Below are 26825 nucleotides of genomic sequence, written 5' to 3'. Positions count from 1 at the left end.
AGGCACTCACTGGGTGCGCAGGGTGAAGGCTGCGCTGGTGATGGACGTGGGCAGGTTGAGGCCCTTGGTGATCTCCCTCCAGATCTTCTTGTTGATGATTTCCACCAGCCCCCCCTTCTCAGTGACCAGCTTATACAGCATGTAGAGGTCGAGGATCTGCTTGGCCATGATGGGGATCCGGTTGATGGGAGTCCCTAAAATTGCCCCCAAGGACAGCAAAGAGAGAAAAACAACATCAAAACCCTGAAAGAGGACTCCTGATAAATTAAGAATAAATACTAATTACTCTACCCCCTCAGGATCCCAGATCCTGTCTGCCTGGAAGCCTCAGCAGATCAGCCTGAGGGTCATTACACACGAAGGTAACACTAGTCAATTCTGTTGGACTGTACACAGATTTATTAAGCACCAGCTCTGTGCCATATCTCAGGGTACAAAAACAAAAAGCAGCACCACCTGTTCTCAAGGTGCTGACGTTCCACTGGGTGGAACATACCATGTGCCCAGATACGTAAATACCAAGTAATCGGAAGAGGAGGCAGAAAACACTGACTGCTGGGGGGTCGTGCTGCAAGCCCAAGAGCTCTCAGTCACCCAGCTCATGTCTGGGGGCGGGGACTCGAACCAATGTCTTCCTGCTCCCAAGGTCAGTGGTCTATGGACCACACCAGCCTGCGCAGAGGAGGCAGCACCTGAACTACAAGAAGTGACGTGAGGAGGAATGCCCTCTGCATGTGGAGGACAACCAGCCTGTGCAAAGGCAGAGAAAGGAGGGGGCACACAGTGAGGCGGCCAGTTTGGTCAGGACACAGAGGGGGAGTAATGGGAAATAAACCTGGAAAGGCAGGCTAGAGCTACATCATGCCCAGATAAGGAGTTTTTATTTTATCCTGAAAGAATGAGGGAGCCCCTGTTGACTTCTGAGCTGGGAACTGACATGGATGGATCAGTTAGGAAGACAATTGGGCAGCTGTCTGGAAAACAATATGGAAAGGGAAGACCAGAAACAGGGAGAACAATTAGGAAGCTATTACAACGATCCACCTGAGAGGCGATGACAACTTAACCAACATGGCAGCCACGGTCAGATTTATCTCTGTGACCCTTCCCCTCCCGGGCCAGATGGGTACGAAATGATAGTCCGACTTCTTTTCAGCTTGGCAATTACACAGTCCTTGCCCACAACATGAGTGACGGCTGATAAAGGAGACAATCCGGCTGCTTCTGGGCTGGAAGGGCCTACCTTGATAAGACACATTGGTCTTGACAAGATGAACTGGACAACTGCCAAATCTCCATTTGTCTTTCTGCTATCTGGATAAAACCCTAGATTCTGAGAAAGAAACAGGCCTAACAAGAATCTGGCCTTCCTATCTTTTTCTGAATAGAATCCGTTCTCCCAAAGTGGAAGAACAGGCAGGGAGCAGAAAGGAGAAGCCTTTTCCTTAGGGTAGCCAGACTTGCTGGGGATGAAGCAGGAGAGAAAAGCTGCAATGAGAGGACAGAGTTGGTGCCTCAGTTAAGATGGTGTGGGAGAAAAAAGCAATGGCCCAGCTTCTGGCTACCCATCCCTCCTCCACTCACTTGCCCCTCCAACAGCCTCCTCCTGAGTGACGTCCAAACTCCTTAACCAGGCACAGAGGCTGAGGCCTCCAGTCTGTGGCTACCCCACTTATCCACACTTCTCATGTGACTCCCTCTATCCTCCAACTGAGCTAGACTGCCTGCCTTCTCCCAGACATCTGTGGTCCTTTCCTGCCTCTGCCCTTGTTTATCAGGAATCTGGTGGGCTTCTTCAGTAACCGACTCAAATGTGCTTTCTCTGGGAAGTCTTGCCAGGCCCCGATGGCCAGTGATAGCCTTTCCCCTGCCCCCAGGCCTCTGTCTGGGCTCTGCCTTCACCTCCCTTCTCAGCCCGGCTAAACAATAGGGACTACAGTAACCTATGCCTCTGTCTTCTCCATAAATTCCTCATGTCAGCCTGTGTCTCATCACACAATATTCTGCCCTCAGTAGGTGCCTAATATGTGTCTGACCAAAAATGCCTTTCCCTCTCTGGCTACACTTTTCTCTGCAGCGAGCCCCCTCTCAGCTTTACCGTTCTGTGATTCTAAGTAACAATTTGAAAGGTCTGAAGAAACTCAATCGAAGTGGGGACCTAGTTTTCTAAGCCATTGCCTTGGTTCCAGAAAGAGAAACAAAGGACTACCGAGTCCTCTTCTCCCCCTACCCTTTCCCACGCTGGTTCTGCTGCAGCTCTGCTCCCCAGATACCTCTGGCATTTCTGTTGAGACCATGGCATGCTAAAGAAGCTGTCTGACTGGCAGGTCTTGATAGGCCAGAGAAGTAGCTGAAGAGGTCCCTCTTCCTAATCTCTCTGCCCCCTGTGGGCCCCTGGCTGAGAGAAGGGCTGGACAAGTTTCCGCCAACTGGCCACGACGGGAAGAGAGAGGAGCCAGGGACTTTATTAGGAAACTGGCACCAGGCAGGAAGGACTGCTAATGAGCACCAGGGGACAAGGCAGGGGGGAGGGGGGCAGGGGCCTGGACCCAGTGGATCCTTTCACAGCCGGCTGTGCTGCCTGTCAGAGCACATGATGGATTACTGTCATCTGGCAGCCTCAGGATTAATGATCCAGAGGTCAGAGGGGAGAATTCCAGAGGGAAGGGTCACCGTCCAGGTCAGGGTATAAGACTTGTTGCCTTTTGATGGCAAATCCATTTTACTGTACACAAGCTAGCCTCTCCTCCATCTTTTTCCCCACCCCCAAATTTTGCTGAGATCTCTTTTTCAGCTGCCCTGTAGGCTGGAAGCCTTGTCCTGATCAGATAAGGGTAACGTGTCTCAACTCTACGTTTCCTCCCCCCATGCCGCAACATTTTAAGAGAGTGGTTTTTCCTTCTATGTCCTGGAATCTCAGCCCCACTAACTCTAGCTGGTGGTAGTGAGTTTTTTTTTTTTGAACAGGTTAATCCAAGTCAGATGGGGGTCTCAGACATTTCAAGGAAAAAAAGGGACAGTAAAAGAACTCTGGGCTTTGGCTGAAAGAGATGAGACCTTATTCCACATATGCTACAGCTCCACACTAAGATGTTTCTTTGTCCTTTTTGGAAGATCAAAACTAAAACAGAAAATGATTTTCATTGGGAAGTCCACATGCAAGACACTGAGAAAATGGGCTTTCTCCTCTGGGGCAATGCCTGACATCTTCCTTCCTGCCTCTCCTTCCCTCATCAGCTGAAAGTGACATGTCCACCCCTTCTCAAACCCTGGTCTCTCCCATCCGCAGCACATTCCACCTCACACCAGATCTACCAGTGTACATGCCACAGGACGATGGTTTTGTTCATCTGTGCGGCCCCAGCTCTGAGGAGAGGGCCCTCCATATAGTAAGTATTGAATGAATGTTTGGTGAAGCATCCAGTACCTTCAGTAACTTTTCCCTTCTACAGCTCCATCTCTACCTCCCTTTCCACAGAAGCCAACAAAGCAGAAGGATAACGCAGCTGAATCTGACTGGGGGCCAAGTGCCCAAAGTCTCTCCTACTGGGCTGACTGCTGCTCATGAAGGCTTTTTGCTCAGGCAGTGGTTACCATCACCCACTAGCTGGAAGCTGCCTGAGGACAGTCTATACTTGCTCAGCATTTGCTGAATGATGAATACGGAGGAAAGCATTTTCCATTCTTGGCACAAACTCAATTCAGGCAGGCTATTCCATCCCACAACTTCACTGAGCAGCTCTAGGAGAAGGACCCTTCAAACCTTTGTCTCCAGCTTCTGTGTCTCCATCTGCAGGTGCCACATTTCCAATGGCATGGCTCCAGCTGGCATTCCCCTCCCCATCCCAGCCAGGAATTTGAAACTCAACATGTCTCCAGGCAGCCCCCCACTTCCAACTTTTCCATCTGCAGTGGGAGAAGCATGACTCTTCCCATTTCCTAGTCTAGGAAATTCAGCCACTATTTATCCCTCTCCTTCTTCCCTAAATACAACCAGTTTCCAAGTCTTTGTGATTTTTGCTTGGAAGCGTCTTTCCTATACTTCTTCCTCTCTATGCCCCAGCCCCAGCATGTGTACCGAGGACCTGGGTTACTTTAACAGTTTCTCCTTTACGTCCTCACCCCAAAGCTGCACCACTGCCCTTGATGCATACTGCGTCAAATCTAAATACTAATAATAATGATAATCATGACAGCTAACATGTCTGCAGTTCTTACCCCGTGTCAGGCACTGTGCTAATCCCTCATTCAACCCCCACACAACGCTGGGAGGTAGGTGCTGTTATCCCCATTTTTCAGATAACCTGCCCAGGGCCACATAACCAAGAAGTGTCCGAGCCCACATCAGAACTCAGGTCTCTCTACTTCAGGTTCAATGCTCTCTCCACTGCTGCCCCCAGTGATCACACCTGGCTTTCCAATCTTCCTGGAACCTCGCCCCACTCTACCTACACAATGCTACTTTTACTCCTTCCCGACTTGCACCTTGTGGATGTCCCATGAGCATCTCACACTCAAAATGCCCCCAAAAAGAACTCATTCTCCCCCTGCCAAGCCTTTCGCTCCTCCTCCTGAGGACAGCACAGTCCTCCCAGTCACCTGGTGGCACCCTTGACTCCTCCCTCACACATCAAATGTCATCCAATTTCCTCTGTCATTTCTCAGATAGCCCCCTTCTCTCCACTCTCAGCCAGCACCCTGGCACCAGTCCTCAACCATGGTAATAACCAGCAAGTTGGTCTCTCTGGCCCCTCCAAACAGCTACCAAAGGGATTCTCCTAAAGCACAAGTCTGACTATGTCACTCCCCCTCTCAATAAATTCCTGTGGCTCCCTATCACCTCCAGGAACAAATACAATCTGCCCCCTTGGTGTTCACAGTCTTTCATCCCCTAGCCTCCCCCCCCCCCTTTCCAGTCTTCTTACACCTGCCTCCACACAGCCTTGTATTTTATGATCTGGCCTCCTGGCTGCTCTCCCTGGAGATCCTCCCTCCCCTGACAATCTTTGCACTGGCTGAGCGCCATCCTCAGAATGCTGTTCCATATCCCTCTGGCCTCTCAACACTCAGTTCAAAGCCCATCTTCTGCAAGAGGCATTTCCCATCTGTCTCCCCCACTTCCCCGATAGGACCTCCCATCTACTCTGTACACAGCTTCTACACTAAGTGGTTTGCTTGTTGTCTTGCCCATTAGACTGGGAGCTCCCTGAGGGCAGCAACAGGCCTGGCACGTCACACTCACCCTTCTTCCACCCTCTGTTCCCTTGGTTCTCCTCCTGCAGTACACCCTCCTCTGTTCACCCACAGGACTCTTAACCATCCTTCTAGGTCAAGCTTCAGGCCTCCTCCTCCCTAAGCCACGTTCATCTCGGCCTTCTCTGTACTCTCACCACACCTGACTGGTGGCTTAGTTTAGCATTTCCCCAGTGTTAGCTCTGCTTCTTTGCAGGTGATGCCCACTGATGTCTGCTTGTACACAGTAGGTATCCTTGGTGGCTATTACGTTCCCCAGGCACCCAGCTTGTGGGGAGGGAGCGGGGCTGTGAGGCTGATTAGAGATGTTGGGCCTATGCTCCCTCATCTGAGGAGCTGGGGCTCTCCTATCTCCCCCCTCCTGAGCAGGCTGGGCAGGGCCTGCTCAGTGACTGAGGCTGGAGAAAATGGGGTACACAGCCTGGCAGGGTCCATTTTCCCTGCCCTTAAGGAGAACACAAGGCCTAGCTGAGCAGGGCAGGAATATCACGCACAAAAATGAGAAAATGGTCTCCGCTTTCAGGCTTGTGTTGTTGCCACATAATTTGGGGAAACCAGCTCCAGCTGCCTTGAAGTCATTGGTGCTGAAAGCTTTCCTGTTGTTTACACAAAGAATGGGGAAAAGCAGGAGTGTGGAAGGAGTTCTTGGCTTGAATTTCTTAGTAACTGCAGCTAGGGAGCTGGGGGGATAGCTGCGCAGGGACAGTGCAGGGGACTGTCTGGGAGAATCCTCCCTCTCTTAGCTACAACTGAGCTCCATCACTCATTTCAACGAAGTGCCCTGTCGGACAGTCTCTATTTTTATGGGCACCTAGCAATGGACAGGAATACCTGTCCTCTCCGATGGGAAAACCATGGGGCCAAAGGGGAACAGAAACAGGTGATTAAGACACAGAGAGGTCACACCGGGCCATCAGCATGCCACTGAACTCAGACGAGGCACTTCTCAGACAAGAATCAAACCAGAGGATTTCTTTGTTCCTGCCCACTCAGATTAAATCTGGGGAGGCACGAGGTATGACTAAAGGTGGTAAGAACGCTTCCCTTTGGTGGCTCTTCAACTGAGCCTGAAGGGAAGGGCCATCAGAGGCCCAGAGTGTTCTCAACACCATTGGGGTGTGCCACTGGCATCTTCCGAGGCTAAGGGTGACTTCTAAAAACAGCTCATTCAGAGTCAAGTATTGTGAATCAGCTGATCATGTGATCAGCTGAGGAAAAAGATTTTGAGTAAAAAACAAAAAATGATAGCGGACTTCGAGGGACAGTGTGGTGTAGAGGATAGTGCCAGGCACTTACAGTCAGGACGCCAGGTTCAAGTCCCAGCTTCTGCTACCTACTCCTTGTAGTCAATGCCACCGCTTCTCTAGGCCTCAGTTTCTTCCTTTGTAAAAAGAGAGGGATTAGACAAGGTTGTTTCCCATATCTCTCCCGACTCTAAATCCTAGAGAGCCTATGTATCTTGTCAATGGCCTCCACAGGTCATATTCCAAAGGAGGCCTGAACAAGAATAATGTGACAAGAATGAATATCTGGCTTCTGGAGGCGATGCCCCCCCTTCACTTCACAGCCATCCCCTAAAAGAGTGAGGAGGAGTGGGAGATGTGGCACCGGGAAGCTAGAGAAGAAACGTTTGAGCTGCCTGGAAGAGAAGGGTCAGCCGGGAGAGTGCTCCTCCTCCTTGTAGGTCTCTAGGCAGAGGGTGGCAGACCACCCAGCAGGGAGGCCGAGATGCTGTAGAAGGAAATTCCTGCTCAAGCAGACAGCAAGAAGGCCTCCTCTTCCCACTCTTATTTGATATAGTTCTAGAAATGTTAACAACAGCCAAAAGAAAGAAATGAAAGGCACAAACATAGGCAAAGTGGAGACAAAACTATACCTACAAGCTGATGAGACGGTGGTTTATCTAGAAAATCCCAGGGAATCAGCAAAGAAACCAATTGAGAAAACAGATTTAGCAAGTTCTGGCTACAAAATAAAGCCACCAATCAACAGCATTTTTATAGAATAACAAAACCCAAGAGTCATCAATGAAAGGAAATTCCATTCAAAATAACTATAAAACACATAAACTACCTGGAAATGAATCTTCCAACTGTGGCATTCTTCAACTCTGTGACACTGAACTGTAGCAGAGAACAGGACCGTTACTTATGAGACCTCAGACGAAGAAGGCAGGAGGAAGATATCCTATTTCCTCAAACTAGCAAGAGAAAGCCATTTTTGTTCTGAAATTCCAGTGTCTTGCTCTCAGGTTCAGCTTTATTCCATTTCCCTTATGTTGATGACACAGGTCATCTTCCTTGACTCTCATCATATTTGTAATTCCTCTGTCCAGGTTAATTAATATGATTCTAGAAAAGTCAGTAAAAGACACCTGGCTCTTTTCTCAGGTTCCTCTGCGAACCTAGGAGGAGCGCCTGTTCCAGGCCCTGCAGTATCGTCATGACTAAGGCTCAGGCTAAGTGTGGCTGGCTGGAGGTGGGAGCTTTTGACAGTTCCTGGAATCATGCAGAAGGCTTATGGTATGATCTGGGGCATAGCTCCTTTCTACTATGTGGACCTACGTGTAGGGTACAATAGGTACAATGCTAAAAGCAGACGGCTGGGCAGCTAGGTGGCACAGTGGATAGAACACCAGCCCTGAAGTCAGGAGGACCCGAGTTCAAATCCGACCTCAGGCACATAACACTTACTAGCTGTGTGACCCTGGGCAAGTCACTTAACCCCAATAGCCTAAAAAAAATAAATGAATGAATGAATGAACAAACAAACAAATAAATAAATGCAGGCGGCTAATGACCTTCTATTCCTATCAAACTACCCTCAACCACAGAAAATCCTGACATTACAGCAAAACAGAGACAATAAAGCAGAAAGAGGGCAAAAGGCAGATGGCTCACTTTAGCCAAATTGGAATCTGAGGTCTGGAAAGAATAAATGAGAAAGATGACAAGCAGGCAAATGGTCCTGAGTCACCTCTCATGAGGGGAACTTGTGTGCTGGCTTGGGACAGGCCATAGCAAAGGTGCAACCTGTTTAAGAAAGGTCAAAAGCTTCTGCCTTAGCCCGTGAGCGTGAGCTCCCAACTCACAGATTCCAAGTTGGAGGGAGCTCAGCTGCCATGTAGGCCAAGCCAAATCCTCCTAATGAAGCCTTGTTCCTAGTGTGAGCCACTCAGCCTGGTTTCTCCCTTTATGGTTGGTGTTAATCTGCTATGAGCATGGCTACTGGGACACAAATAAACAAAAATCTGGCGTGCTCCTGTGGGTCATTCCTGTTGCCCCTGCTGGAGAATGAACGGCTGCCCATCCCACCTCCCGAGGGAGTCAGTAACACCTGATGTGTAAGCCTGCGGACTGTCAGTCACTGCTCTCCAAGTGGGAGCTGGAATCGAGGGTAATTAATCATGTTCTTTTTGACAGGAGTCCTGGGCCTTATCTGCACCCCAAGAAATGCCACTGGGCTCGGATTCCCTCCTCAATAAAGGAGACTGACAGTTCCAACAAAGCAGCCCCTTATCAGATTTCAGCCTGGAAGCTGGAGGCAGCCTGAGGGGCAGCCAAGTAAAAGGCTTTTATGGGGACCATGATCTACTGAAAGAAGCCAGGATTCTTTAACCCTTGTTGGTAGGAATGCTACTGGAGGTCGATGGGAGAAAGGCATAAACCCAGCATTGAACAGGGATGCTCTGAGATAGCAATTACCTGATAAAAAGACATTCTGAAAAACAGCTCTGTTGGAGGGGTGGGTGGGGAAGATGGCCTCTTTTGGCCCAAGGGAAAGAACCAGAAGTGGGACAAGAACAATATGTTGATGGGAAGCCTACCTACCTCTACCCCCAGAGAGTATATACATTCCAGGGACTATGGAAGTAACCCAGGGGCAGAGAACACAAATGGATTCAGATGCAGGCCTCCATGCCAACCACCGAAGGGCTGGGGTCCTGGACCTAGGGCACAGCTCTGCCAGGGACGCTTACTGTTTTATCCTGGCTCAGAAAGGATCATTAATCATTTTGGCAGAAAAACTGTCAAGTCGGCTAGAAGGCGAGGGAAGCACACATCCCAGAAGTGGGGGAAGCTCTAAGGCAGGCGCTACTCCTGGCCATGCCTCTGCGGATTAACCCTTCCACTACCAAAACCTCATTTTTTAGGACCAGGCAGTGAGGTGACCCATGACATTCTTATGAACTGTTTTCTTAAGAAATATATTCCTGAATGTATTTGGGCTGCAGGGTCAAGTGGTCTGCAAAGCAAACACTAGGTGGATTGTTCCATAACACAGGGCATGCAATTAAGATGTAAATGTCCAACAAAACCGTTTATACCATGCTGGAAGCCACGTCTGAACCCACTTCTTCCTCCAAGTCTATCCAAGGCCCCCTCAATTCCAGACACCAGTTGTCTTCCGGTATTTTACCTCACACCATAAATTATCACCTCAAAGCGGGGGTGGCTGTCTGTGAATTTCCCCCCCTTTGCCTTGTCCCATCCTGATCCACTGTGTCATGCTGCAGGGAGAGCCCTGGACCAGCAAGCTCTGATTAAGCACTTCCTTTGCACCAGACCCTGTGCTCAGATCTGAGGACACAAAGAAAGGGGGAATAAAGCAAGAAAGAAAAAGAAAAAGAACCAAATGGGCTTGCGCTCCAGAAGCTCACAGACTAACTGGTAAGTCCCTTCTGCCCTGGGACCCTGGGTTTCCTCATTTTTAAATAGGGATGATGCTGCTCACACCGCCTGCTGCCGAGGAAGCGTTTCATCAATACCGGGTATTACCGCTAACTGACAAAGTTCTGGGCCCCGGCCTGTGCAACATCCTCTGATGGGGCCAGTAATCATTACAGATCCAGCTAAGCCTCGATGACCTCGAAGGTTTCAAACTCTCTGTCAGAGAGGGAAGGTGGAGCCGGAGAGGAGTGCAGGCAGGAAGAGGCCTGTGTCGCTCAAGGTAGCTCTTGTCCTTTCCTGCCTAACTCCGAGAGGGAAAGGATGCAGATAGGAGCCACTGGTCTCCATTTGAGAGGAGTGACAGAGAGTGGTTTACATGGCGCTTCACGAGTTATAAAGTGCCATTATCTTATTGGTGAGATGGGTTAGTGGGCATCATCCCCATATTACAGATGAAACAACTAGCAAACCTAGATAAAGCACTTTTAGATTTGCAAAGTCCTGTATAGACAGGATTTCATTTGATCCTCACAACAACCCTGGGAGGTAGGTGCTATTCTTTATCCCCATTTTATAGATGAGGAAACTGAGGCTGAGAAGGGTAAGTGACTTGCCCAGGGTCACACAACTAGTAAAATGTCTGAGGCAGCCTTTGAACTCACAGTTTCCTGATTCCAAATCTAAAGCCCTAGCCATTCTGTCAGCTAACTTTAGATTCAAACTGAGCCAGAGAAGTCCCAGATGATTTTTACCCAAAGTCACAAAGCCAATGAGCAAGACAGCAGAGACTTGAATCCTACCTTTCCTATTCCAATTCCAGTGTCTGTCCCCCTAGGGCACAGCTGACCCTGTCAGGAGCTGCAGGTCTCTGCTGGACTCTCCAAGACTCTCCTTCTGTAACCTGCAGCCCTGGAATGCATTCTTATGGTGTGTTATAGTGGCCTTTCCCCCCTAACATTCCCACACACGGCACATCTTCCCTTTCAAGGGTTTTCTAATTGAAGCCACTAGCAGAAAGTCGGGACTCCATTCACACCGACGGACGTACCACTAAGCTCATCCTCCCTCCCCTGGCCCTCCTCCTCCTTGTTTGCACTCGATTACTGGCAGAGATGGAGGAAACTCAAGTGAACCCATGTGGCTACTTGCTACAAGCCCTGGTAAAAGATTTGGAAGGGAGAGGGCTGACTCTAATGGCTAAAGTGAATCATTTAGATTATCTGTGGTTTTCAATGGCCCACGTTCTCCCATTACCAAGGATAACCGACAGCTAAAGACAGAAAAGGAAGATACGATATATCAGTAGCAACTGTGTTGCCTGAAGAACAGTAACAAGTCAAGAGTAGAAATCTTGATGCCCTCAGAAAAGTGGCTAGTCCCGAGGCGGCAAAGAGTGGCTCTTAAACTTTCAGGAGAAGCTAGCGCAGAACAGATGGAAGGCTGGGATTCTTCTGAGGATGCTGCTCCATTCCAGTGCGGTCCTGATAGGCCTCTGGGGCAGAGCTGTGCTGTGGGCTAACAGGACACAACACAGAGTGCTTTCCCGCCAAGGGACAAAGCCACAGGCACGCAAGCATTTCCTTGGCTGTGAAGGGCAGATAAGTGCACAACGCAAGGAAACCCCTCTCAGCCAAGCCCTTTCCCACAGTAAATCCTTAGTCCACACACATCAGAAGCAGAGCCTACTGCCCATTTGGGAAAACCAAGGTCAGCCTGCAACCTTGAACAGAATGGGGGGGCCCTCTCCCCGCCACTGCCTTACGAGGCGTGTGTACGGCTAGCTGGTCAAACGTGGATTGCACCAAAGCTTACTGGCTTGGAGAGAATGCCGGTGAGAGCGCCTTTGATGTTCCTGCTCTGACCTTTGGGCAAAGGGCACATTTTTCTTTAAGTGCTGTGAAACCTAATTATAAAATGCAACAGCACTCACTGACTTCATTATGTTCTCTGGGGTTCTTCATCACGCCTCCCTTGTACACAAGGACGGAGCGAACAGGCTGAAAAGCGCCATGTTTGGCCTCCAAGTCTTTATACTGGGGTCAAGTACTTTCAGATCATTTACCTGGGATTAGCCCACTGAGGCAGGAAACACGATAGGGTTGTCAGGTCCCTAGTCTCGGCTTCTTGAATACCCTGCCGAGGGAACAGGCACCTCTTCTCTCTCCCTTACGAAGGGGTAAAGAGGCTACGCTTCTATGTATGTACCAGTGTTGGGGCATTGGAGTCAAGAGGTCTCCTTAGTGGACACGAGAATGCTGGATGGTCCTGAGATACATGCTACTGAAGTTCATTAGGGAATAATTTACAAACAACCACTACGGAGTTTAATTAGTCCATGGATTCTCCATAGAACTGGGTAGTCAATGATACATACAAAAACGTGTGTATATGTGTATGTGCACATGTATGTACATATGGGTGGGACTGAGAAGGTAAAGGGTTCCAAAAACCAGTAACAATATTCTCAAATAATTAACCAGAGGAAATAACATCAAGACTGGCTTATTCAATTCAGTTTGGCTTTTGGGGGATGGTGGGAACTTCAGCTTTGGCATCCATGGAATTTAATGCATGCTGCACACAGAACATGCTTTAGTAGTGGTACCTACTAACAAAGCTCCCTTAGAGACAGAACTAACAATGACAAACACCTACATACACTGGAGCAGGTTACACTTCTTTCATACCTCACACAGCTTCCAGTCTCTTCCTCAACCCCTGCCACCATCTTGCCATCTAACGTGCTGCTATTTCATTTCCCCCCACCTGGAAAAAACATATCTGGACTAGACTGCCTGAAATATAACCTCAGCTAGTAGGGAAGCTAATCCACTCAGCTTTGGCCTTGGATCAAGTCGTTTTAATTGGTAAACACAAACACAATTTGCCCCCCATACCACCAGAACAGACCATGCTTCACATCCCAATCATTTTGCCTGACTTTAACTGGGTCCTCACTGCTGCAAGGCAATCCTTTTACATCTCCCTAATTAACTCACTGTCCCGTTCACCATAGTGGCTTTTCCAAACCTTTTCATCTGTACTCAAACCTTCCATGGCTCCCCCTCCCTACATCCTCTCAGCTGAGAACCTTGTCTCACAGTTTACCAAAAAGAGAAAAATTTGAGGCAATCTGTCAAGAGCTCCCTCTTCTCCCCTCCTCCTCATCTTCTATCGCCTAGAAGCCTTCTGCCACTACCTCCTCTTTCACCTCTTTTCACATAATGAGCTGGCCCTTCTTGCTAGGCTACCTCCTCTACACTCCCAAGTAGTCCCATTCCATTTGTTTCCTCTCACAGGTTGCCTCCTTTATCATCCCTATTCTCTTGCTCATCTTCAAATTTCTCCCTATCTAGTGGCACTTAGCAGAGGGCCAAGCACAAAGTAAGCACTTAACACACGTTTACGATTAACTGCTTCCCTACTGTCTACAAACATGCCCTTTTCTCTCTCATCCTCACTTCCTCCATCCATCCCTGCTAACTAAACCCCCACATCTCTTCCTACCTTTTGTAGCTAAACTCCTTGAGAAGGCCTTCTAACAATCAGTGCCTCCACTTCCTTTATTCCTGATGTCTTCTTTACAGTCTGGTTTTGCTTTTTTAACCTCATCATTCAGGGAAAACTTGGCCCTCCAAAGTCATCACCTAACGGCCTTTCATCAATCCTCATCCTTCTCGACCTCTCTGCAGCCTGTAACATGGCTGATCACTCTCTTCTGCTTGATACTCTCTTCTCTCTAGGCTTTGGGGCACTACTCTCTCCTGGTTCTCCTCCTCCCTATCAGACTACTCCTCTTTCTCCTTTGCTGGATCTTCATCTAGGTCACGCCTGCTAAATGTGGGCGTCCCACAGGGCTCAGTCCTGGTCCCCTTTCCTTTCATCCTATTTCACTTAATGATCTCATCAGCTCCCATGGATTCAATTATCATCTCTAAGCTGATGATTTTCACATCTATTTATCTAGCCCTAACCTCTCTGCTGACCTTCAGTTTCACATTTCTAAATACCTATTAGAAATCTTGAACTAATCCCAAAGAGATTTAAAAAAGGGAAAAGGACATACTTGTAAAAAATACTTACAGCAGCTCTTTTTGTGGTGGCTAAGAACTGGAAATCAAGGGGATGCCTATCCCTTGGGGAACGGCTGAACAAGCTGCGGTATATGGTTGTGGTGGAATACTATTTTGCTATAAGAAATGATGAACAGGATGATCTCAGAAAAACTTGGAAAGACTTACAAGAACTGAGGCAAAGTGAAGTGAGCAGAACCAGGAGAATGTTGTACACAATAACAGTAACACCGTATGATGAAAAACTGTGAATGACTTAACTGTTCTCAGCAATATAATGAATGATCCAAGACAATCCCAAAGGACACATGATGAAACATGCTATTTGCCTCCAGAGAAAGAACTGACATCATCTAAATACAGACTAAAGCATACTGTTTTTCAATTTCTTTCTCTCTTCCTTTTCCATTCAAGTCTTCTTATACAAAATGACTAACACGGAAACGTTTTATGCATTTGCACATGTATAACCTATTATCAGGTTGCTTGACATTTCAGGATTGTTTTTAACATGTAATTGGGGGAAAAAATAAAATATTATTAAAGAAAAAAAGAAATCTTGAACTTGTCCAGTAAACATGCCCAAAACTGAATTCATCATCTCTCCCATTAAACCCCCTCCCCTTCCAAACTTCCTTATCACTTACTTTCTAGGGCACCACCATCCTCCCAGTTGTGCGGGTCCCTAACATTTCATCCTCGACTCCTCACATTCTCTTCCCCAACACACGTGATCTGTGACCAATGCCTGCCAGGTGTATCTCTGTAACATCTCTCGAGTACGCCCCCTTCTCTTCTCTGACAGCACCACTATGCCAGGGCAGGCCCCATCACTGCACACCTGAACTCAAGCCTGCTGGCTGTCCTTCCTGCCACAAGTCTCTCCTCACTCCAGTCCATGCTCCACTCCTTGAATCCACTACTTCTCAGTCTAATTCAACTCCCCAAACACTGAGCCATGCTGACTCCCCTACAGCATGGCTTCTGGGAACAGGAGGCATGTGGTCTCCCGAGAAGGGCCAACAGCTGGAAGAGCAGTAAATGGTCTGCAGCCTGGGGACTCCCTGCCCAGTTTCCAATGTGGAAGACAGGCTGCCCGGGTGGTGCTGACCAGCAGCATAAAGACAAGAAAAAACAGGCAGAAACAAGTCTGTCCTAGAAATCAAAGGTAATGATTACAGGCTGAAAGATCCCACCGTTGAAGCCAATTTACCCAAACAATTAGAAGAAGGGCAGAGCTACACAGGAACACAAAAAGGCAGTCAGAGCCTCCCTCTACCTCCTCAGGCATTATGGCCACGGGAAAGCCATTTTATCACTTGCAGCTGCAGTCATTCAGAGACAGCCCGCTGTGCTCCTGTTCAAATAAACCTCATCCTTTCAACCTGCGTTAAGACTACACCCCACCATTCGGAAGGACATTCTTGGCGCCAGTAACTAGGCCCTGCGACCTTTCGAGCCTGAGGAATTTCTGGAAGCCTCTTGTGAAATGTGCCATTTATTCTTCACACCAGCCACCAAGAACTGGCATTAACCCATGGACCTCAGAAAGTTCAATTTAAAAATGACAAGAAAGTCACAAATGTCAGGGGCCCTTATTCTCACTCATGTGTGAAATGTGAAGACTCCAGGCTTCACACATCTAACATACACAATCAATTCCCAGTCTTCTTGAAAGACTTTCAAAATGATAGTACTGTCAGGAAATGTGGGCATTGCAAGTATAATAGAAATGGCCTCACCATTGGGCTTCCATTCTCTGGACTCTCTCCACTCAAATTCATCCTTTATACCCCTGTTCATTATTTTCTAAAGCATTGCCTTCCTCATGGATTCTCTCACTTATTCTTTATTTTTAAAATGAGAATATTATTACTTGACCCATACAGTTATGAGGGAGAAAATTTTTTTAAGCCTTAAAAGTGTTATAGAAATGAGATCATGTCAATCCCCAGTTCACAATTTTCTAATGGTTCAGACTGTCTGCCTATAGGATGAAATGGGACCTTAGGCCTACCACTCAGGAACTGCCACAATGGTAGGCCAACCTCCCTTTCCAGCCTTCTCTCCTACTACTCTCCACTAGAATACCCCTTCCCCTAAAAAACAAACAAACAAAAAAACCCCACCACATATATTAAGCACCTATTGTGTGCTGAGGACTGTGCTAGGTGCCGGTGAAGATACAAGTTTAAGAAAGACAGGATTCCCCTCCTCATGGCCTTTACAATCTAGCAGAGGGATTAGATACCACCATCAATAGATAAAATGCACTCACATGGACTTAACCAATGAGTCAGAAGATGACCTTGTCCAGGCCCCTGCCTTTGACTAGGCAAGGTCTTAGCCCCATTTACAGGCAAGACAACTGAGGCTTCTCTAGGGGTTAAAGACACATTGCTGGTTAGTGGCAGAGTTTAGAACTTAACTCTCTTGTCTTCCTATATAGTCATTTTTTTATTGCACCAGGTCTCACATCATTTAACTTTTCCCAAGTCTCTACCTCATCTCCCTACCTAGAATGTCAGTGTCTCAAGTGAAGGATCATTGAGCATTATTTGTTTTTTTGCACCCCTGCCCCTCAAAGGATGCAGCAGAGAGCTTGGCACATACCATAACAGGGGTTCAAGAAACAGCTGCTAAATGAATAAATCTGTTCCTATTCCTAGTTCTAGACTCACCTCATCACCTTGTACAAAACCACCCTGCATATTCTGCACCTTTCCCTGTCTGCAAAATGAGAATAATAGTAACCACCATCTCCTTACCTTATTAGGATGGGAAAAGACAGAGGGCTATGGATTCCTCCGCTCTCTATACTGGTCATACCATTGGTATGCCCCCACCGTAGGGCCATCCGGGCTAGGGAGGTATGAGAGGTCACTTGGCAGAATGCACCAGAGCCAGCCCCGGGGGCAGAAAGACCCTGTGCACATGACTGCTCTGCCCTACTAGCTGGTGACCCTGAACATGCCCCTTAACTTCTCAGTGCCTCAGACAAATCTTTAAGATTTTAATTCACAGAACAGTTGTCGATTTGCATTGCTAGAAGGAGTTTCCTCAGCAGTTCTCTATACCAAAGAAATCACAGAATAGTTTAAAAAAACAAAAAGGCCTGGATAAAGTCAAAGCTCAGCTACCTGTGGTAATCGGGGATCAGAGAGATCCCAGGCCAGAACAGCTCAGGTTTACCATTCACCAAGTACTTTCTTCCAAACATCCTTAGGATGCAGGCAATACAAGCCTTGCTACTCCCATTTAATAGATAAGGAAAACTGTCTCAGATAAGTGACCCTGCCCGTGTTCCAATGGCTAGTCGGTGTCATGAGCCAGGTCATCTGAACACAAGTGTTACATTCTTTCCAGCATATGCACGTTGCCCTTCCAAAGGAATGCTCACATTTATATGGTACTATTCAGTTTTTTAAACACACTTTCTCATCTGATACTCATAACAATTTGAAGACATTGAGGTCCTGTGAGATTAGAGCGTCGGAGGCAACATCAACATGAAGGCTGCAGCTAGGAGGAAGACAGGAAGACCAAGAGCGGGGCAGGGAACTCCAGCAGACGCACTGCCCTCCATTCCTGTGGCACAGCACAGCCCACTCACACGCAGGCTCTGGGCTGGGCTGCGTGGGGGGACATCCTTGCTCAGTCAAAGGCAGGGGCCCTGCAAAGCCCCATGATCTCCTGCCTCCTTGCTTAAGTTCCAAATGCACTGTACAGATGGATTTTCAAAGTTAGAGAAGATTATGTTACTATGGTCTGGAAGAGTCAGGAAAGGCCTCCCGAGGGAGCGGGGCTCCTCAGCGCTGCTTCTTCTTGGTACCTGCACCGTGTCTGATGCTGCTGCCCACCTTCTTCGCCTCAGCCTTCTGTCCCATGGCTTTCTGTGCCAGCTTTCTCCTAGGGCCCTCCTCCATGTCTACCTGCTCCTCTGGCTCCTGGGCTGGTTCATCACGACCTCTTCTCTTCTGGTCACTTCAACACTTCCCATAGGTTCATTATCTCCATGCAGATAACTTCCAGATCTCTCTACATACGGCCCTAATCTCTCTCACACATTCACAGAATCTGAGAGCTAGAAGAGATGTCAGTGGCCATCTAGCCCAACCCATATACAAAAGGAACCCCCCCCCCCGTGCCACCTGACAAGTGGCCTCTGCTTGAAGACCTCCCCAGAGGGGGGCCCCCCTCACCTCGAGGCAGCCCATCCCCCATGTGGGTCACTCCCATCATTAGAAAGCTGTCCTGACACAAGAGTACATTGCTTTCTTTGGGACTCCTATTGCCTGATCCTGGTTCTACCCTCCGGAGCCCAAAGAGAACAAAACTAACTTCTCCCTTGCTGGGGCAGCGTTAGTCCTGCCGCCTCCTGGCCATCTCAGCCGGCATGGTCCAGAGACAGCGCAAGCTCACCCGGCCCAGGGTCAGACATCAGGGTTATCTGCACCTCCTCCTCTCTCCCCCACAAGGCCACCGCTGCCAAAGCTTGTTTCTGCCTCCACATCTTTCGAATCTGACCTCTGTGTGCATGTACAGCACCAGCATCGCTCAGACGCTCACTGAAGGCCTTCGAGGGCTTCCAAACAGACCTCTCTCCGCTCCAATCCACACGACTGCTTACATGATTTCCCTTCATCACAGATCTGACCACACTACTCCCCTACTCAATCAATTCCAATGACTTCCCATTCCCTCTACGAGAGACTATAACCTTCTGTTTGGCTTGTAAAGCCCTTCAGAACCTAGCCTCAATGGATCTTTCTGGCTCCCCACTCCACACTCTGTGATCTAGACAAACTGATCTTCTCTCTGTCCCTCATATACTACCTGCCACCTCTTTGCTCTGGCCATTCCCAGTGCCTGGCACTGCCTCTCTCCCTCCCTCTCTGCCCCAAAGTAGCCCCCTTTTCTTTCAAGAAACAGTTCAGGGGGCAGCTAGGTGGTACAGTGGATAGAGTTCCAGCCTTGGAGTCAGGAGGACCTGAGTTCAAATCCGGCCTCAGACACTTAACAATTAACTAGCTGTGTGACCTTGGGAAAGTTACTTAACCCCAATTGCCTAGCAAAAACAAAAAACAAACAAACAAAAAAGAAACAGTACAAGCATCACCTTCTTCATTAAGTCTTTCCTGCTCTCTCCCAGCTGCTAGTCTCTGCCACCCTTCCTTATTACTTTTACCTAATTATCTTGTATGTATTCTGTATTATTCTACATAAGCTGTCCCAAATGTCTTAGTGCAGCTTTTGACTTTTGGGCTACCCCATCTATCTTGATTCTGGATATGTGTGTACACACACACACACACACACACACACACACATATATCCCTCCAGACACTTGCACAGCTGGGATTGTTTCATGGTTGGTCTTTGTATCTATCCCCAGCACCTAGGACAGTGCCTGGCACAGAGTAGGCACTGAAAAATTACATGCTGACTAATTTACTGAGCAACTCCACGAGCTGGGTAACGTGATCCCGGGCTACATAAATCAAGAGAACGGTCGAGTCAAGACTGAAGCCCAAACCTTCGGCCTCCAAATGAGTAACCAGCACACACTCTACCTCATGTAACCAACCTAGATCTCTTAGAAGCTACCAAAATGTTCTGCATACAATAGGTACTTAATAAATACTGACTGCCTGAACAAATGGAATACAGAAACTAGTTCATCGAAATGTTTCCTCCCCTAGGGTGCCTCAAACTCCCAACAATCCAAGTACCTCATTTTAGCTGAAATTTTGCCCAGTCAATTTTTTCACACTAAACCCAAAGAGCTTGGCAATTAACCTTGTCTGCCAAGTGACAGCTGAAACCCAGCAAACTCCGATCTTCACTCTTCAATGCTGCCTTCTGGTGAGGAGACAATTGGCTTAAGCCAGGCTCACACGCCAAAGGTCTCCAGTCTCCCCATTCAGCTTCTCTGCAGCCTGGTAAGGCTGCCCTGACTGTTTTTCTGTCTTGGCAGGCCCGATACTACTCTTCCATTTCCCTTTAAAATCCTTCTGGGAAATGAGAACAGCAATAAAGGAGAAAATAAAACAGTGGAAATACACTGCTGATTAAAATCTATATTGCTATGGCAGCCCCTTCGAGCCAGGATCAGCTCCTGGCTTGCACCAGCTGGGCTCGTGGAGCTTGTAAATAATTAAAAGGTAATTGGAAGGGGAGACCAAAGTATTAAGTGGATTTCTGTCTCCCCGGGTAAGCAGGAGGTGTTCTGCTGGCAGTCACATACATTTGCAGGATTATAACCTTCTTTCTTCACTTACAGTGACATGTGTAGCTTCAGATAATGGTTATACGTGTAAACCAGTTAGACTTCCTAGACCCTGTCTTTGCAGAAATTGATGGCTGGGAAAAATGGGACTCACAGCTTTCAAATACCCCCGTGAACAATCTTGTAGTTACACACATACTAGCCAGGCAGCTGTTATAGCTCTTGTAAGCAAAAAGATGGGGAGCAGAATTGTTCTGGGTGGCTGGGGGAGGACGGCCTAGGCTGAACCAGAGTATCTTAACCTTCTGCTTTCAGGAAATGTTGATTTCTCTTCCCACAAAAGGACTGATGCATGAACCCAGTAGTGGCACTGAAGCAAGGGGCTTTGACGAAACATGGTAGGTGAAGGCTTTCCTGTGGCTTTGAGCAACTGGGGGTGATAGCGCAAGGGGAGCCGAGGAGCTCTGTGGTGTGGAGTTCATGATTCCTGCCCAGGCTTCCTGACAGCTGAACTTGTTAGTGACCCAGATCCTATAACAGGATGTAAAGGAAGGAAACACACTAGGCTCAAGGCTCAGTCGCACCATGGTCCCTAGTGGTAGGGGGTGGAGAGGGATGGAGAGCAAGGAGGAATACGGAATCAGGGAGACTCTGGCACATTTCACAACTGAACTGCAACAATGTGCTAACCAAGATAATGGAAATAAGGATCAAAGAGACATTTGAGAGCAGAGGAAAGGGCCTCTCTTTTCTGTGGATTACATCAGGTCTTTGCTACAAATCCTAAGGGGCTCTTATTCCTCCATTTACTTTTCTTACTCTCTAGGATGTAAGAGAGACCCTGCAGTGGGCCCTGGCAGTAGTGAGAGTGACCAACAGAGCAGCTGGGATGATAAAATGGAGCTAACATTTGATTCTGAAATGACTCTTGGGACCAGTTAATTGGAGTAAAAACTGAGACAGGGAAGGACTAGTATGACCATTCCATCCAGACTCCTCCAAAACTCCTCTTTCCTCACTTTGTTGCTGGTTCTGCTACCACAGCTGCCAGACTTGATCAGCAAGCCTCTCACGTCTGGACTTTGAAGCTATGCTTCTGGAAGGAGACTGGTCAATATATGAGTACTTACCCCTCTTCTGCATGAAGATAAAAAGGTCATCCAGGAACTCTTTCCGTTCAGGGTCACTGTCCAGCTCATACAACTGCAAACCGCATCCCCAAGGAAAAAAAAAAAGGATGTCAAATACCATCCTGCTGGTGGAACAAGGCCATGGTTACAAAAAGTTACTGCCTCCCTTTGGGGGGCCCTCCTAATTAGGAATTATGACCCACCCCTATTCTTAGCTTCGGAGATTTCGGTAGGATACTAGAGAAATGATCCATACAAAGAAACTTTCTTTTCTAAACCCAAAGGATTTTTACCACCATACAAAATAGCACAGACCTTAGCAAAATCTCGAGAGATCTCCCTTCCCCGTCCTCCATCAGCATCATCACTCCAGGTCAAACCACCATTCTGAAAAGGAACAAAGAGGAAAAGTTTATGAGGGGAAAGGAAGGAAAAATGATGAGTAGAAAGTGAGCTGGGGAATTTTTTTTTTTTGGTGAGGCAATTGGGGTTAAGCGGCTTGGCCAGAGTCACACAGAGAGTGAGTGTTATGTGTCTGACAGCAGATTTGAACTCGGGTCCTTCTGACTCCAGGGCTGGTGCTCTATCTACTGCGCCACCTAGCTGCCCTGGGAATAATTTAAAGTGAGGATAAAAAGGTCTTCTGCAATTCACTTATTCCAGCTCACATGAAATACTGGTCAGAAAGCATCAAAAAGAAACAGTCCCTCATTCAAGCCTGACATTCAAGTCATTTTATTTTTCATCACAAGGAGTAAGGTAAAAAGAAAGCTTTCCAACTGCAGTGGGATAGTGGTGTAACACATGACTCTCAAAGGGCTTGGGACTTCTCAAAGACAAAGGCAAGTAAGGTTGGGTAAACATATGGGAGAAGCCAGGCATCTTCTAGTGGTTCTCCCTATCCTCATCTTGATAATGCCATCATCCTGTAGCCGGGGAAATTTGTACTTTGACCTCCTACCCATCTCTGTAAATGAGTAAAGATAGGAGAGAAAAGGCCAGAGAGTAAAAGGAAGCTGGAACTGCCATCTCTCTTCAGACATGGTCTGTCAGACTTCGAGATCTCAAGGCCTTGAAGCTAGTACCCACATTTCTAGGAAGTATGAAGTTTCTAGTGACATTATCTAAAAGAACAGAGCAGCCTTTGCTGCTAAGGTGAAAAGTTTATTTTCATTAAAGAAGCTATAATTCAGGGAAGCTGTCAGTCAGCCAGCTGAATAGTAGGAAAACAGCTAATGTGATAGACGGAGCCTGAGGGTCCAAAAAAATCTTGACAGACTAGCACAATGGGCTAAGTCTAATAGGCTGGAGTTTAAAACAGAAACTGTGAGAACCCATTACACAGGTATAGGATAAGGAAGACACAGCTAAGCAACAGCTTCTGACAAAAAGACCTGGGTTCTAGTGAAGTACTAGGTCGAGCTGAGTGAACAGTATGCTTCGGCAGCCCCAAAAGCTGAGATCTTGGGCAGTGTGCAGGCTATCCTGAAGAAAGGAGGTCACAGCCCCGCAGTATGCTACCCTAAAGCTCTACACCTGGGGTCCTGCTTCTGTTTCGGGCACTGAACTTTAGGAAGGTCATTGGCAAGATGGGGAAAGTCAATCAGAGAGATGACGGGGCTGTGCCACTGAAGGAAAAGGTGAAGGAACTAGAGATGAAAAGAACATTAAGGGGAGACAAGATAGTTGTCCTCAGGTATCTGAAGGACTATTAATGTGGAAAAGGCATAAAACTTACTCTACTTGGCCTCAGAGGACATAAGAGGAGCAACTGGTAGACACTGCAATGAGATAAATTTCCTTTCATTATAAGGAAAATGTTTCTAACACTTAGTTGCCTAAAAGTAAGAACGAGCTGTCTCAAGGTCACTTTAAAGTTAAGCTAATGCTGGCCAGCCGGGTACTAAGTTAGAGCACACAACCTCTGAGGCACCTTCCAGTTTCAAGGTGATATGCTTGAATGTCGCTGTTTTTTTTTTTACTGGGTAACTTTTTATTTATTTAGTATTTTATTTTCCCCCAGTTGCATGTAAAAACAATTTTTAACATTTGTTTTTAAAACTCTGAGTTCCCAATTCTCTCTCTTCCTCCTTCTCCACTCCCCACCCCCACTGAGAAGGCAAGCAATTCGATATAGGTTATACACGTGTAGTCATGCAAAACATTTCCATAATAGTCGTGTTGTGAAAGAAAACATACGGAGGGAACCTCAAGAAAAATAAAATAAAAGGTATGCTCCAATCTGTATTTAACCACCATCAGTTCTTTCTCTGGGGATGGATGGCATTTTTCATCACAAGTCCTTCAGAGTTGTCTTGGATTGTTGTATTGCTGAGAATAGCTAAGTCATTCAGAGCTGCTCATCTTACAATATTGCTGTTACTTTGCACACATTTCACTCGGCATCAGCTCATGTAAGTCTTTCCAGGTTTTTCTGAGACCATCCTGTTCATCATTTCTTGTAGCACAATAATATTCCATCATAATCACACAGCACAATTTGTTCAGCCATTCCCCAATTGATGGGCATCCCCTCAATTTCTAACTGCATGTCATTGTTAAAAGGACAAGGAAGGTAAAACTGCATCATCAGTTGACTTGATCAATTAGTAGCTTCATTCCTACTGAAGAGGATATGGAAGTAGAGAATACAGAAATTCCAAGTTATTATAGTCGATCTAAAGGAGGCTACAATGCATTTCCAAAGAAAAGAAGAAAAAAAAAAGAAGGAGGAAAAGAGACTCTGGGGGACACCTACAAGTAGGAAACAGGGAACCTTTTTAAAGTCAAGTCCATCTAGAAAAGTAACACTTAACAAAAATCAGCATAGAATGAATCAGAACAGATGCTGGGCCAACACTGCTTCCATTTCTTATGGAGTTTCTAGACTAGCAAATCAGGAGAATGCTATCCATGTTCCTTTACTGACATTTTAGCAAAAAAGCTGATACAATTTCTCATGTTAGTCTTATAGAAAAGAGGGAGAAATGTGAGCTAGACAGACACACAATTGAGTATCTTCAGCACTGGCTGAACAGTCAGACTCAAAGAGTGGTCTTGAATAGGTGAATGCAGCACTATCAGTACTAGGCAAAGAGCTCTTCAGTCCTGTGCTAGGCCCTGAAGATAACAAGAAAGATCCCATCCTCAAGAAGCTTACATTCTAACAGGGGACAGAACATCTAGATAAACTGCTACATACAGAGCAAGGCCAACCTTAGGAGAGAGGACACAGCCAGAAAAAGCCTCCCGTGGGAGGTGTGCTGGAGCTCAGTCTAAAAAGGATCAGGGATTCTAAGAGGCAGGGGTTAGGCAAGAAAGAACTCCAGGCATGGGACACAGCCAGTGAAGACTTGGCAATGGAAGGCACAGCATCATGTGTGAGGAATAACAAGTAAGCCCATATGGTTGAACTCCATACGAACTCCTACAGGGAGTAAACGTGTAAGAGCACAGAAAAGGCCAGGCTGTAGAGAGCTTGAAATGCCAGAGATTACATTCTATATTTTATTCTACAGCAAAGAGGGAGACGTTGGAGTTTACTGAATGGAGGGAAGGAGGGGCGCACAGCCTGATCTACACTGCCGGGAAATCATTTTGGCAGCTTTGTGAAGGATGGACTGGACTGGGGAAAGGCTTGAGGCACGCAGTTTAATTAATTAGAAGGCTATTTATAATAAAATAATCCAAGTGAGAGGGGACAAGGGCCTGAACTGGGGTATGTCTGTGTGAATGAAAAGAAGGGCACAGAAATGAGAGATGTCATAACCAGGTGTGACAACAGATTGGCTATGAGAGGTGAGTAGGAGTGAGAAGAGGAAGATGCTAAACAGGAAATCACAGTCTACCCCATTGCTTCAGTGAACTCCTCAGGGTGGTCTCCTTGAAGGAAGTGAATTTTGAGATATATATAGAGAGAGACAGTCACATAGAGATACAGAAATATATACATATATAGATATGGGTGTGTGTACAAAATATGTGTATATATATATGTATGTATGTACGTATGTATACACACACATAGTCACTTTCTGGCAGGACAGTGGTGAGACAAAGCAAGGCAACAAGTGCCCAAATACCATCTTTAGTAGAATGAAATGTACTCAAGTGCTTTGTCCCTTGATGATACCAGCAGTGGGCACATGGCCCAGTGCTTTGTAAATGCTGACTGCACTCATCACATTGGCCAGAGCTAACGATAAGCCCTCACTGCAGCACCATCAGCTCGGGAAAGACAATGACTAAGCGAGAAGAAACCCGTACACGTGTACACACACACACACACACACACACACACACAGTCACCAGCATTCTGGTGTCATCTGGTGGTAACAAACACAATGGATAATAAAGATGAATAGCATCAGCAAAAGCACACAGAGCTGCAGCAGTCCTTTCACAAGAGGGCAGGGGGCTGCTCTAATGCCCAGTAATTTCAGTTGAGCTGGTAATTCCTGCTGGAAAGTCAATTACCCTGCGAGCCCCCATCAGCTGAAAGACATTTAATGGGGGATTACTGCCACTTCTGTTAAGTCAGCTGTTTACTGTGGCCAGTCAATTTCTAACTCGCTCTACCAAGAGATCTGAACGCTGGTTTTGTTCGCTGGAGAATTTTTCTGTGTGGCTGTCACTAAGAGAGATTAAAACACAGCTTTCTGCTAATTACAGTAACTTCCAGCTGCTCTGAAATGCCCACTTAGAAACCATTTAATACTCAGCTGGGTTGAGGGACCAGAAAATACAAACTGGACTATTTCTACCTATCTTCCAACAGCAGGAGATTGTGTATAAAAACAAACATGCATGTGTGACTGAGAGCTGGAGGTTTTTGTGAGAAAACAAATACCTATGTGAGAGGGCTCAGCAGAGGGGAGACAGAAAGAGAAGATCTTTTAAGCTGGGGGCACCTGTACCCTCAAGAGTCCTCTGGCTCCACCCAAGCCTAGGATGGCATCTGTTGTTAAGAACGGTTTTTTCAGGAGCAGCTAGGTGGCTCAGTGGATAAAGCACTGGACCCAGAGTCAGGAGTTCAAATCTGGCCTCAGACACATAATACTTACTAGCTGTGTGACCCTGGGCAAGTCACTTAACCCTGTTGCCAAGCCAAAAAAAAAAAGAAAGAAAGAAAAAGAATGGTCTTATCCCTGAATATATGCCACTGGGGGCCAACAGCTTATGGGGCTTAAAAATCTGTTTAATGATGGGCTTTTAACTTGAAATGCCATAAGCTCAGGAATCATTCTATCAAAACCCAGAGAACTGCAAAGAAATGGGAGTGAGGCTCTGTGACTAATCTCACTATTTGTCCCATCCAGGAAAAGTACAAAAACAGCCCACTACTTGCCTAGAGTAAAATGGATGAGCAATTAATTCCTCATGACTATGGACAGTTGAAATCCTAAGACTGTATATTGCAAAATTCCCAATACCATAAATGCAAATGGTGGGAAAATCTTCACCATGCGTC

At 47.0% G+C, this 26825-nt stretch overlaps 1 protein-coding gene across 1 annotated transcript in view; it reads right to left on the bottom strand.

The window, feature by feature from the left end:
- Window positions 1-26825, bottom strand: part of ARID3B (AT-rich interaction domain 3B) — a 55282-nt gene that overhangs the window by 6460 nt on the left and 21997 nt on the right. Inside the window, exons 3-5 of the mRNA XM_020994653.2 lie at window positions 21671-21742; window positions 21356-21428; window positions 11-194 (exon numbers count right to left, since the gene is read on the bottom strand). Of these exons, the coding sequence (XP_020850312.1) occupies window positions 11-194; window positions 21356-21428; window positions 21671-21742 (329 nt within the window). The remainder of the gene's footprint in view (window positions 1-10; window positions 195-21355; window positions 21429-21670; window positions 21743-26825) is intronic.

Source organism: Phascolarctos cinereus, unplaced genomic scaffold, assembly GCF_003287225.1.
Source record: "Phascolarctos cinereus isolate Bilbo 61053 unplaced genomic scaffold, phaCin_HiC Scaffold_3;HRSCAF=262, whole genome shotgun sequence".
In the NCBI taxonomy this organism is placed as follows: Eukaryota; Metazoa; Chordata; class Mammalia; order Diprotodontia; family Phascolarctidae; genus Phascolarctos; species Phascolarctos cinereus.
Note: the sequence above shows the minus strand (reverse complement) of the source record. Positions and strands in the feature narration are given on the sequence as shown.